Raw genomic sequence first — 12,568 nt, 5'->3', positions numbered from 1 at the left:
TAAGATGAAGCCAGAATTGCCGGGTCGTAGAGGAGTGATGATGATGACACTTGATGAGGTCCTCAACGATGGTTTTTCTTCTCGACGACGTGTGTGCTCCGTGTGGGTGGTCAGGTTGGCCAGGGTGCTTAGTGCTGTCGTGTATGACGACACATTGGTCGGTGCAATATGTGTGGGTGTGGCGGGCCCTGTTATTGTAGATTTTCGTCTGGTTTTTTTCTTTAAAAGTGGACATTTTCTTTTTAATTAATGGCTAAGGCAAAGCTTTGTCTTCATTTTTTTTAAGAAAAACTTTTTTTAGATGTTTTAAGAAAAACTTGAAACCAACGTGTTGTATGTCACAGACCAATCAAACTGAATCAAGGAGAGAGGACAAGTCATCGAAAAAAAAATGCGGAGAAGCTCTTCCTGTACGGTCGAGGTCGATCTTGCGAGGATTACTTGTTGTCTCATATCGTATTTCCAACCCTTCGAGAAACATTGGACGGCCCAGATTGATCGCGCGAGCCCAGGGTTTCCATCATCACTTCCCACCAGGCGAAACAGCGACTAGTCCCTTCGCGCTAGATCCAGCCCATGGCAGCGGCCGCCGCCGTCGCGTCGCCCGCCGACTGGACGGTCGTGCGCCGGCGCGGACGCCGCCGCCAGGGAGACGCCACGGCGACCGCCTCCCACCCCGAATCTCCCCGGCCGCTCCCGTTGACCCCGGTCCCCTGGTCGCCCTCCGACCCGTCCCTCGACCCGGCCCGCGTCGCCCGCCTCCTCGCCCGCGCCCGCGCCGCCATCTCCCGCGTCGAGGCCTCCCGCCTCTACCGCCGCTTCCTCCTCCCGAGCTCCCCGCTCCGCCGCCGGCTCGCCCACCTCGCCCCCGCCCGCCTCTCCCTCCTCGGCGTCGGCAGCTTCGAGTCCTCCCCCGCCGCGCGCCTCCAGCTCGCGCTCGCCGCCCTCCTCCGCCGCGACCTCCTCCCGGGGTCCGCCACGGCCGACCTCTTCGACCCCGTCCTCTCCGCCGTCGAGTGCGCCGCCGCCGCCGCCCTCGGCTTCGCCGTCCCGAGCCTCGACGACGGCGGCCGCTGCCGCGTGGCGGAGCCCACGCTCTTCTACATGCCCCACTGCGAGGCCTCGCTCTACGACGCGCTCCTCGACGCCAACTGGGCCCAGCTCCGCCGCCTCTGCGTGCTCGGCAACAGCTTCCGGCGCTACGCCCTCCAGGCGGAGGAGAACCGCTCGGGCCCCGCCGCCAAGGCCAAGCTCGTGCTCCAGGCGGAGCAGCTCGCGTGGGAGGAGCGCGTCGACGAGGCCGGGGATGTGGATGAGGACGACGGGTTCGCACGTGCGTTCAACCAGACGAGCTGGCATTTCTTCGACGTGGACGACCATGTCGACCAGAGGAAGGAGATAAGTCCCGAAGCTTTGTCTTTCGAGAAATTGTCACTGTGATTCTGTGAATTGTATTGTACCTGATTGCACAAGCATTCAAAGATTCAGAGCTGAACATCTTAGCAAAGTTTAACCCTGTATTTCAGTGAGCTGTATTACTCGATTGGAGATGCATTCAAAGATTCAGAGCTGGACATCTTAACAAAAATGTATCACTGTAATTCATGAATTGTATAACTTGATTGGAGATGCATTCAAAGATTTAACACTGCAATTCAGTGAAATGTATTACTCGATTGGGGATGCGTTCAAATATTCAGAGTTGGACATCTTAACAAAATGTATCACTGTAGTAAGTCTATGAGATTGGAGTACTTGACTGGAGGTGTATTCAAAGATTCAGAGTTGGCATCTTAACAGAATTTTGTGTTTGCTTCACCTTGATTTGCAATGAGCAAGAATGGACATATGCGGTTTCTTAGTTTCTGAATTCCTAAGAATGGCACAAGGCGCATATGTCCATTCTTGTTCAGGGGATAGTACATAGTGTTTCTGAAAATAAACTCTCAGTACATAGTGTTGCATGTGTCATTGTAAGATGCTCTGGTGTCTCATGAGGTTGTTTTGTTTAGTTTTCTGCTGTGAGAATTGGTACTTTGCTATAATTTGTATGCCCCTTTATTACTCTTAGATCATTTACAGTCCTGGTTCATTCAGTCTAATCGATTTGGTCCAAAGCTGGGAATTTCCCAATTTCACTATGTCCTGGTGGATGTGCCTTCATAGAAAATGCACAAAAGTTAGTCTGGATCTGTAGCACTCTTGGCTACTCTTGCATGAAACTTACTCTTGATCTGTGGCAATGCACACCGGGTTCAATTTGCTGGTACCTGAATTTAGTATATCTCATTATATGCATAATGTGAAGTTGTCCATATGAAGTACAAATATTTGTTTGTTAGCCTCTTCAGTTTTCTTGATATAGGGATGATAACCGAGGTGGCAATGGCATAGGTAATTCTCCTTGTTTTTTCTTCTGGATGTCGCTCTATTAATTCTATCCTTCTTTAATATGGCATGTCAAGTTTGATGTGACTTGCGTATGGTTTAACAGCGGATGAGCTCCCAGGGCGGCAGCGCAAACTCGCTCAGCTCCAAGAATGTTTCGTCCTGATGGACTGCATGCTTCCACTTTGTTCGTTGTTTTGGCGGCACAAGATGATATTTGCTTTAGATGAGTGGGCGGTACTAACTTGGGTAGTAAAAGATGGATGTTTTTTGTTGATGGGGCAGGGCAGCTCCGGAGCTCCCGGATACATTCTCCATGCATCACGAGTCAGGTGTGACATGTTTTTTTCTTTTCCTTTTTGTTCTAATTGCTGCGCCATTTTAAATTATCATACATTTAACATTACCTTAGTAATAACAATGTGGGGTTATACTCAGTTTCAGAAATGGCAACTGAACAAGCAACCTGGATATTTGCTACTAGCTGCAGTCATGCTGAATGCGATATCAAATGCTGAATGCGGGATTAGTTTCAGAACCCCTATTGTTTTCTTTTCCTGACTCTAAACCTGTGAGGTTGAATTTCTAAGTATTTCAGGCCATGCCAACTCATTCTCATACTAATATTCCTTCTTTATTTGACATACAAGGTGCCTCCCATGCACGGATCCACCGTCTCCCTATTCTACTTTTTCTAAGTTATGTCAGTTTTTTTCTCTATCCATTCATACTAGATGTAAAACTTGTAAAATCCAAACTAGAAGTTTAATTTGAAAACCGTTTGAACATTTGGTTTCCTATTAAAAAGACCTACAAAATAAGTCTAATATTGAATAGATTTTGATAACTTAAAAAACAAAATCAAATATGATGAAACAAGGTGAAACTTTTCTTTGAAACAATTTCTTTCATTACGTTTCAAACTTGGTTCATCAAATTTAGAAAATATTTGGCAATTGCCGTAGAGTTCCAGTTTAAAAACACATTTTTGTATCTAGTTTTATTGTGCATCATTATGTTTATATGTATTTCAGAATTCAAATTGAATTTTGTCCAAACAAACAATTTTATGTGGGGTATGCATAGTACTATGTGCATGCAAAAGATTCTCTACCTATCCAAATCTTAAAGCATATCACACAAATCGATGGAGTGGCGTTTTGGAGGCCAAGCTACATGTAGCTCTTTATTTTCAAAGACTCAAAATTCGTATTTCAAAGTTTTCAAAAAACTGAAACAAAATTCTAGAGGTAGCCAACGATGTATCCTAAAATGATGCAAAATCTCAATGCAAACTCTTTTATATTATAGGCTACACGAAATTGATAAAATCTTACAAAATTAGTAGTCTTAAAATATGTACTATTCACTATAAAATTTGTCAGAATTTATCATATTTGTGTACCTAGAATATAAACTAGTTTGTATTGAGATTTTACATCATTGGCTATCTCTAAATTTGATTTGGATTTTTCAAAATCTTGAAATACGAATTCTGAGTGTTTAAAAGTAAAGAGCTACGTGTAGCTCGGCCTCCGTTTGAAGTTTTTTCCCAAATTGGTGGTGCTACAAGTCCATTTCTCCTTAAGGAAGGCCATCTTTTTCTTTCCACTATAGGAATTGAAACCCGATCGGATGCGGATTAGATAGTGCCCTTCCTAAAACCGTTAACGAGTAATGATGCATATACGGATATTGCTGAATACAAATTTGGAGCAGATGCAGGTGTAAGATAATAGTAATAGACTTATATCTTATAATGAGCCGACTATAGAATGGTAGAGAAATATATTGAAATAATGCATAATAGTTTCAAGTTCAATCATATAATATTTGGTCGATTTGTTAGTTTCTCTAAGTTAGGTAATTGGTATATTACATGAAAAGGGAGCCCTGGACCCTTATCCTCTCCCGCGACCTGAGAGGCGATTTCTGAATCCCACCCCGTCAACTCCACTTCGCCGCCGGCGGCTCGCCGGTTCCCCCTTCTCGGTCGGCCGCTCCGGCGGCGGGAGGTGGGGGAACCTCGGGCCCCGGCGTGTACATAGTGTAGGTGTTGCTAGGGTCCTCGCCGGCGGCGTCAGGGAGTTGGTGGCGCGGCTGGTGTTGGTTTTGCAGGTGGTGCTCTTCCTCTCCGGCCGCAGTGCTCGACGGAGCGTCGCGGCGGAGCGTCCCCTTCCGCGTGCTCGCGGCCCCCCGGGGTCGCCGTGTGCGCTTGATCCCCTTCCGAATCTCGTCGCGGCGGATCCGGTCGACCTTAGTGAAGCAGTTGGAGTCATTTCAAGGCGATGCCGGCGATGGAGCGAGGCGGAGGCTCTCCGGAGTTCGAGGCCCGACGACTTCCCGTCCGCTTGGGGATCTTCTTCCATCCAAGGCATCAGTGGAGAAGGAGCGGCGGCGCGCCATCGGCACGTTTCTCTCCTCGTTGTCGACATCAATCTACAGAAGGACTAGGTTGGAATTTCTGAGTTTGTGGTGATCTTTTCTGTATTTTCAGCTGTTTCCTCGCAAAAAAAAGGTAATTGGTATATTGGAGTCAAATTACTAAAATTTGGTGAAAAAATTCTTATTGAGATACGGATATAACTATTTTCATATCCATGTTTGTTTCAAAATTGAATACCACATTTATATTTATTTTTATAAAATAGATTCAAATATTATCCATTTTCACGGACGATTTCGATATTACTACTTTCATTTTCAGTTTGTGGAATAGGAATGTCTTCACTCGTCAAATTCACACATAGAAAGAAGGTCCCGATCATCGTCGCTGCTCGCCCCGTCGCTGTCGTAGTATATGCAGTCCTCTTGCAGCGCACTCATGCGCTCCGCATAGTGATCGCTTCTCTGGATGATGTCCTCGTTCCGGTGCAGCTGCCGAACCTGCGTCCCGCCGCGCGCCGCCGCTTCGAACTTCTTGTCACGGCCGTGGAACTCCGTCGACGCCGGGTGCACAATGTTGCCCCCTTTGCTGTCGCAGTACAGGCACCGGACCAGAGAGGCTCTCGGCGGCGGTATGCCCACCGGGACGCACAGCGGCGCCTGCTCGTCCTCGACATCGTTGTAGTTGCGGCACTCGGCGAAGAACAGCACCGGCTCGCCGCCGATGCTTGTCGCCAGGAAGTTCATGTGGGAGCGGTCGTATCTGTATGGGAGTAGATGGGTGCTGGTGTCGGTGCTGGGGATTTCGTTGGGGCCGGAGACGTCCTCGTTCACGCCGCAGATGGCGTGAAGCTCGTACGCCGTGCTGCCCAGCGCCGCCGCGTATTGCTCTAACGCGGCATTCACCTTCGCCACGATCCTTGCTTCGTTGGCCCTGAACTGCCTCCTCCGGTCCCTTATGATCGCCCAGTACAGCTTGGTCGCCGGTTCGGGAACGATCGGCTCCGGCGGCGGTGCCGGACACAGCAGCTCGGCGAGCCTGAGGATGTCTTCCGGGGACTCTAGCGGCTGCTGCAATACCAAGGCGTCGACGCAACCTGCAGCGAGAAACGCCGCCTGCGCGTTGGCGTCCGGGTGGCCCGCGGCCGTGGCGGCGGCCACGTAGGCTTCTTGCAGGGTGGTGCCGGCGCATTGATGGTGGCCGCGGCGTTCCGCGTCCCGGGCGGCGGCGTGGAGGTCGGCGTCAGCGTCGAGGAGGCAACGGACGGCGTCGTGCTCGGAGAGGCCGTCGAAGCGGGTGCAGAGGAAGGACAGCATGCCGTACGTCGAGCGGCTGGCGGCGCGCGCGAGGGCGTCGGTGCCGATCATGTCCACGGTCTCCTCTGTCCGGTCGCGTCTCGCTGGCGGGAACGTGGCGTCGTACCAGACGATGTTGAGGACGATGTTGGAGGCGGGGTCGTCGAGTGGGCCGTAGCAGCCGCCGCCGGCGAGTAGGGCGCGGTGGTAGCGGCCGCGCAGCTCGCGCCGCGGCAGCCTGGCGAGCGCCCGCAGGTAGTGCCGGTGGACCTTGTCGAGGAGCGCGCGCCTGAGGGACCTCGTGTGGTAGTAATACGGCACGTCGCCTTCCAGTTCCAGCAGCTGCTGCCGGGACGCCGCGAGCTCCCAAGGTTTCTTGGCCGCATCACCGGCCAGCTCGCCCAGGCGAACGGTGGAAAGGTCGCCGGCGACGATGTCATCCAGCTGGCGAGGAGAGAGCGATAGCCAGGCGGCGACGAGGCGGTCGGGCTCCGGGTGCCTTGCGGCCAGGGCGGCGCACTTGAGGGCGGTCCGGAGCATAGAGTCGACGTGTCCAGCAGAGGTCTCCATGGCGCGGTCCTTGAGGACGAGGCAGGCGGCGCCGAGGAGGTGGGCGTGAGCGAGGAGGAGGTAGTGCACGGCCTCCCAGTCGGTGAGGTAGGGGAAGAAGGTGGTGAGGAAGACGACCATGCCATCCACAGACCGGCGCTCGAGATCCTCGGCCGTCACGGTGTCAGAGATGGTGGCGTTGACGGCGATGTTGGAGACGGGATCGAGGAGGCCAATGCAAGAGAAGCCATCTGCTTGCCGGAGCCGGCGCGCCTCCTCGAACGAGTTGTGCACTGTAGCGATAAGCTGCGACCTTTCTTGGTTCACCACGCCCTTACCGGGATAATCCGGTCCACGCGGCCGGAGCACTACCCGCCGCCGATCCTCCATGGTCAATTTGCTTTGAGGTGCTAGGTACGTCTGTTGTTGAAATTCGTCCACGGATCAATCGCATGAAACTAGACAAACACACGCAACGACAAAATTTATCGCCTCTATTCCCTCTCTTTATTTCTTTTCTATTTTTCTCCGTGCTCACGGTACAACTTCTTACACGACCTGGATATGCTTTTATACACGTCCAGAAACCAGACCACCGACCTAAACACCTTAGTCCTAATTCTACTCTAACATGAAGACACCCGCACGACCAAGCACTAATCCCAGCCGGAGTCCTGCTCAATCTTCCTAGTACTCTACTTCTACCAAACTGGACTCTCACTAGTATACTACAATGACTCACGTATACGGCAGCACTTTCCATATTTCCTATACCTACAAGGACTAGAACTCACGGTGTATGTCCAACTCAGGAACCAACATCTAGACAACTAACTAGCTACACGTTAATTAACTCAAGATTAATCCTAACATCCGTGCGATTGTGCGAGTCGACACGATTCCGGGCAAAAAGCTTATGTACACGTACTCCCAGTATACAACCGGTTCGGATTCAAATCTGGAGAAACTAGAAATCTATACATCGGGGGAGCAGTCGGACTGAGAATACTACGTATCTTACTACGTCTCAGTCGACGCTCTATTCTCTCTGTCTCTTTGTACGACTGTGTCCTCTAGTCTTAGGGGATTCTACTGTGATCTTTATTAATTAAATCATAGCTACATTGTTAATTAAAAGAGAAGTTATAAAATTTGGTGGTTCATATCTACCCAAACACACGGGAGTGAAGCCATCTCTCTCGATAAACGATCAACTACACAATGTGCTTCCCTGTCACAAAAACTAAACTCACAGCAAGAGAAAGTAGAGGCTTAAACTTAAATATCATCAAACAAAGCCGTAGCTGCAGTTGACGGAAAATCTCCTAAATGTACCATTTCAATGACCTACAAACAATCTGATCGAATAATTATCCGAGAACATCTAACCTCATTAGCTAAGGATAATCCTCTAACTTCATGGGATGAATGTACTAATATATTTAAGACTAAGTTTTCCCACCAATAAAGATTATGCAACCGCGTTCTAACATTACAGATTTTGTTGAAACCGTGTCTAGGAGGAACTAGACAGTTTTTGATATAGTAGAAGCGGGGACTTGGCGTGACAATTCCGAAATTCATCCCTGACAGAAATCGAACTCCGGTCGTTGAGGTGCGCCACTGCGATCCCAACCACTGGGCTAAGCCCACGTCGTCTAACATTACAGATTTTAGACAAGAAGACCGCGAGCCACTAGCGTTTGCGGGGGAAAGGGTGAACGAAGCCACCATGAACTGTCCAAGTCATGGAATGGAGGATTGGTTAATCCTACACTTATTTTATAATGCCTTTAACCCAATGTCAAAGTCTATGCTTGATACTGCAGAGGAACATTCATTGGCAAGCCAGTTGAGCTGACAAGGAGGCTTCTAGACGATATGCAAAGCAACCATACCCAATAGTATGTTGAAAGATCCTCCTCAAGAAAGGTGAATGCAATCACCCAAGGTAACAATGAAGAACTTATTTCAAAGGTAGACGAGCTTATAAATATCCTTAAGGGTAAGGAAAGTACCCAAGTTAATGCCATCACCAATTCTAATGTTGATGAAGTAGACTTCATAGCAAGAAATCCTTATAACCCTGCATGGAAGAGTCAAAACTATGGCTCTATTTTTTTAGATAATATAATAACAATGTAGGAGTTCCAAATAATAACTACACCAACGGTAGTGGAACAAGCAATGTTAATACTTCAATTGAAAATACTTTTAAGAATTTTATGCGTGCTCAATCTGAACAAAATAGTACCCTTACAAAGCTTACTGAAAATCATAGCACTATGTTAGGGAATTTATCTAATCAAACCGTTTCTCTTAAGAACGATGTCAAGTTCTACAGGAAAGGATGAAGACCGTCGAGACTCAACTGGGAAACATAGCTGAAAGGCAAACTATAATACTTGCAAGATTTGCAGGTAAACCAGAACCAAACCCCGTTGAAGACCTCAAGATGAAGAGGATCAAAAGACAAGGAGAAGCACTTGAAGAACTGGACTATAGCAATGCTCCAACACCTGAGTACTCCGTAGAAGATCTCATAAAGATGGTCACGGTAAGACACCCATGAGTCGATGAAGGTAATGGTGAAAGACACCGTCAATTTATTCATGAGGTAGCATTCAAAGTCCTTGATTTAGAACTACAATATAAAAAGCAAGCTGAAAAACTTCCAGCTAAGCTTGATGATATATTTGAGCCCAGTACAGCTTGGTCGCCGGTTCGGGAACGACCGGCTCCGGCGGCGGTGCCGGAGACAGCAGCTCGGCGAGCCTGAGGATGTCTTCCGGGGACTCCAGCGGCTGCTGCAATACCAAGGCGTCGAGAAACGCCGCCTGCGCACGAGGAGGCGCACGTTTGATGCCACGTTATTAGGGGCCCGTGTTATTATTTGCGCGCGCAGGAAAGGAAAGGAAAGCCTCGTTGACCAAAATCGATCCGTTCAGCTCGACGGAGACCTCAATCAACCAATCAAAAAACTGATTAAAAGAGACTCCTTTCTCGCACGCACGCGCGCACGTCCTGATCGATCGATGCATGGATTTAGCAAATCAGGTACGTGTGTGCACCATTTATCTCAAGGAAACGAAGGGAAACAATTGCCTAGTACCGATTAGCAACTCACGTGCACCGGCTGGCCGAAAGCCAGTACCCAGTATTCCTCTTGTTTCAAAGCACGACGGATTGATGGATACGAAAAAAAGAGGCATGCATATAAGAGCATCCAAATATATATACATAGAGAAAAGGTCACATCATCATGAGCAGAAACCCCCACGCACGGATCGATCGATGAGATTGGTGATTACCTGATGGATCCCCTCTTCGCGCGCGGACGGGAATCAGATCAACCATGAACTCGGCTAGCTGATCCAGCGCGCCGACCCTCTCTTCTCTTCTCTCCTCTCCTCTCCTCTCCTCTCCTCTCCTCTCCTCGACGAGTAAAGAGTCAAAGTCTAAGTCGTCACACACGACGCACGCGTTGGCTACACCCCTCGCTATATTTATAGACTAGAGCAGCGAGTACTTTTCGTTCAAACCTCACAAATGGGCGCCACTTTTTTGTCTTTGCCGCCACTATTTTCATCATCTCATCTGGAACGAATGGACCGCCTGGATGAAAAACACACCACCGATCGATGACATGGCTCATGGCTGGCCCACCTAGAGAAAACAAAATGAAACGCCCCGTAATTAATTACGGGATCCTTGACTTATTTGATGCATGGCCTCGTTCCACTATTAACGCTTTGGGAAACACTCCCGCAGATTATGCTTGTCTCCATCATGGTGTGTTTGCCGAATGGAACCGGATTTACAGCCCGGAATTTATTACTAGGAGAATAGGATGGGAAGATGATTATTGTTCCCGTTACCTTCCCTGGTACTACACGATGAGAATTACGGGAACAAAACAATATCAACAAACAGGGCTCATATAGCAATAAATACGACAATTTATTGGCACGCGTGGGGCCTGTCCTCCCTCTAAACCGCTCCTCCACCTCCTATCCATTAATTTTGCTACGTGAAAACTGTTTCGTCTAAAAAAAAAGAACAAATGCATCGACAAAGAGGATAAATTGGAGATTAAAAATTGTGCGGTCATGTAAATTCGTGGGCCTACTCCATCTCTTCGCATGACCTAATTAATTGCCACCTTAAACAAGGTTGTTACGAAATTTTTGGAGAGAGAGCTGATTGGACTAATTAAAGGCTATATATATACTACCTGGCCAATCTTCACTTACCAGGCCAAGATTTAATTCGGAGGATTTGTTGCCTATTTAATGAGAATAATTTGGTATTCGGAGGCAGTACTGTATCTATCTATTGGCCTGTAATGGAGTAATGAGGAGAGTTAAGGACTATTTATACCCCTACTAAATCGTGGAGTAGTTATCGGGAGAAAAACTAGGAGTCCGGCTGTGTGCTCCGAGGGGAGTTAAATTGGTGAAATACTAGGAAGAATAAGTAATTAAGTAGGGGTGGGTTTGGAAATAAATTTACGTGCCTGGATCTTCTTAATCCTAGCGCCTGAATTTTTACACCCTTTACATAGCAACCGAGGGAGTAATATATAATGGAAGGAAGTACCTAATTATAAACCAGGGACTTTCCGCGACGCTAAAGTCGCAGTTCATGTACCAAATTATTCCTCTCTATTTGAGGGAAATGTACATGTTTATCCCTTCAATTCGCATACATAGACATAACATCAATGTAAAATCAGTGCACCTGCTAGTATTTCATGGGTGTTAAAGAAGACATATTTCTATAAATTCTTTGAAGAACAGGTACTCCATCCTTTCACAATTGTACATTTTTAGGAAAAAAAAATCTTTAATATAAAACCTATTTGCATCTCCTTGACATGCATGGCTACGATGGTTTGAGAATTGGTCAAAAGAATCCCACTAAGTATGAATTTTCTGTTGTGTAGTTATTATCTCAGATTCCATGGAACCAGTTGCAGTGGCATTCCTGGGTGGAGGCCGTGGCCGGAGACAGGCGAGACGAATCCGGCGAGATCGGCACAACAAGTATCAGCGGCGGCTTGGTTGCCTACTGCGGCATGGCCAGCCACCATATTGTGGCTTTGGACTTGGGTACAACAAAAGTTGTGAACCGGACAAAAAGACACGTGTATTTGCATTCCAAAATATGGCATATAATAGTCACAAATTCTCGGGTGATTCCTCATATAAATATAACATTTCTCCTTTGAAACATCAATGTCAACACATGAGTGAGGTATTGCTTTTCATTTCCCCCAAACGAGAGGACTACATCTATTTCAAAGTTAAACCTCATACATAGCTCTACCAACACTCGAGATAAATAATGAAGATCAGTTGAAGATGACCGCAACATTGAACCTTCAGCTTACTAGTACCTCACCAACTACAACATTACTTGAAGAAGTTAACAAATAAAGCATCTTCTGTTCCGGCAGCCATTCGGACCATGCCTCCCTCACTACCTCCTAGACAGCTCCATCTCCGCCGATGTGCATCTCCACTAGAGGGCGCGCCATGGCAGCCTGCTGCTCTCTATATTGTTGCACCGTCACAAGCAGCTGCCACTAGTTGGAGATGATCGGCTCATCCGTCCATCATCTGCATGACAACATACCAAAAAGGGTTCAACACACAAACACCATAAAATTTAGATTTAGAATTGTGACTTTGATAAGAGCATCTCCACTCGTGACCCCCATACGGCGTCCCGCGCCTGACCGTTTGGGGGTGCCGGCACATAACCCCTAAATAGGAGGGCACCGTTGCCCAGCCGCCCCCCAAAAACGCCCCCCCCCCCCCCCCCCCGCCAATTCAAAAGTTAAAAAACATAGGCTAGTCAGATTTACTAATTCCTCTCTTCTGCACGTGCACATCTCCATATAGCCTTGCCTCTCTCCATAACCTGTGACTAAGTCGATCGCACGCGC

At 48.0% G+C, this 12,568-nt stretch overlaps 1 protein-coding gene across 2 annotated transcripts; it reads left to right on the top strand.

Moving 5' to 3' along the window:
- Nucleotides 1-502: 502 nt before the first annotated feature.
- On the top strand, nucleotides 503-2,868 carry LOC127343700 (protein SENSITIVITY TO RED LIGHT REDUCED 1). Of its 2 annotated transcripts, XM_051369898.2 has the most exons (3): nucleotides 503-2,394; nucleotides 2,495-2,720; nucleotides 2,827-2,868. In XM_051369898.2, the coding sequence occupies exon 1, from the start codon at nucleotides 577-579 to the stop codon at nucleotides 1,438-1,440; it is 864 nt and encodes a 287-aa protein (XP_051225858.1). In that variant the 5' UTR covers nucleotides 503-576; the 3' UTR covers nucleotides 1,441-2,394; nucleotides 2,495-2,720; nucleotides 2,827-2,868. The 2 variants fall into 2 exon arrangements, with proteins under 2 accessions (XP_051225858.1, XP_051225852.1); XM_051369892.2 differs by having other exon boundaries at nucleotides 503-2,720.
- The last annotated feature ends 9,700 nt before the right edge of the window (nucleotides 2,869-12,568 follow it).

This window comes from Lolium perenne, chromosome 1 (assembly GCF_019359855.2).
Source record: "Lolium perenne isolate Kyuss_39 chromosome 1, Kyuss_2.0, whole genome shotgun sequence".
Lineage (NCBI taxonomy): Eukaryota > Viridiplantae > Streptophyta > Magnoliopsida > Poales > Poaceae > Lolium > Lolium perenne.
The sequence above is the reverse complement of the archived record's forward strand: the minus strand, read 5'-3'. Positions and strand labels throughout refer to the sequence as shown.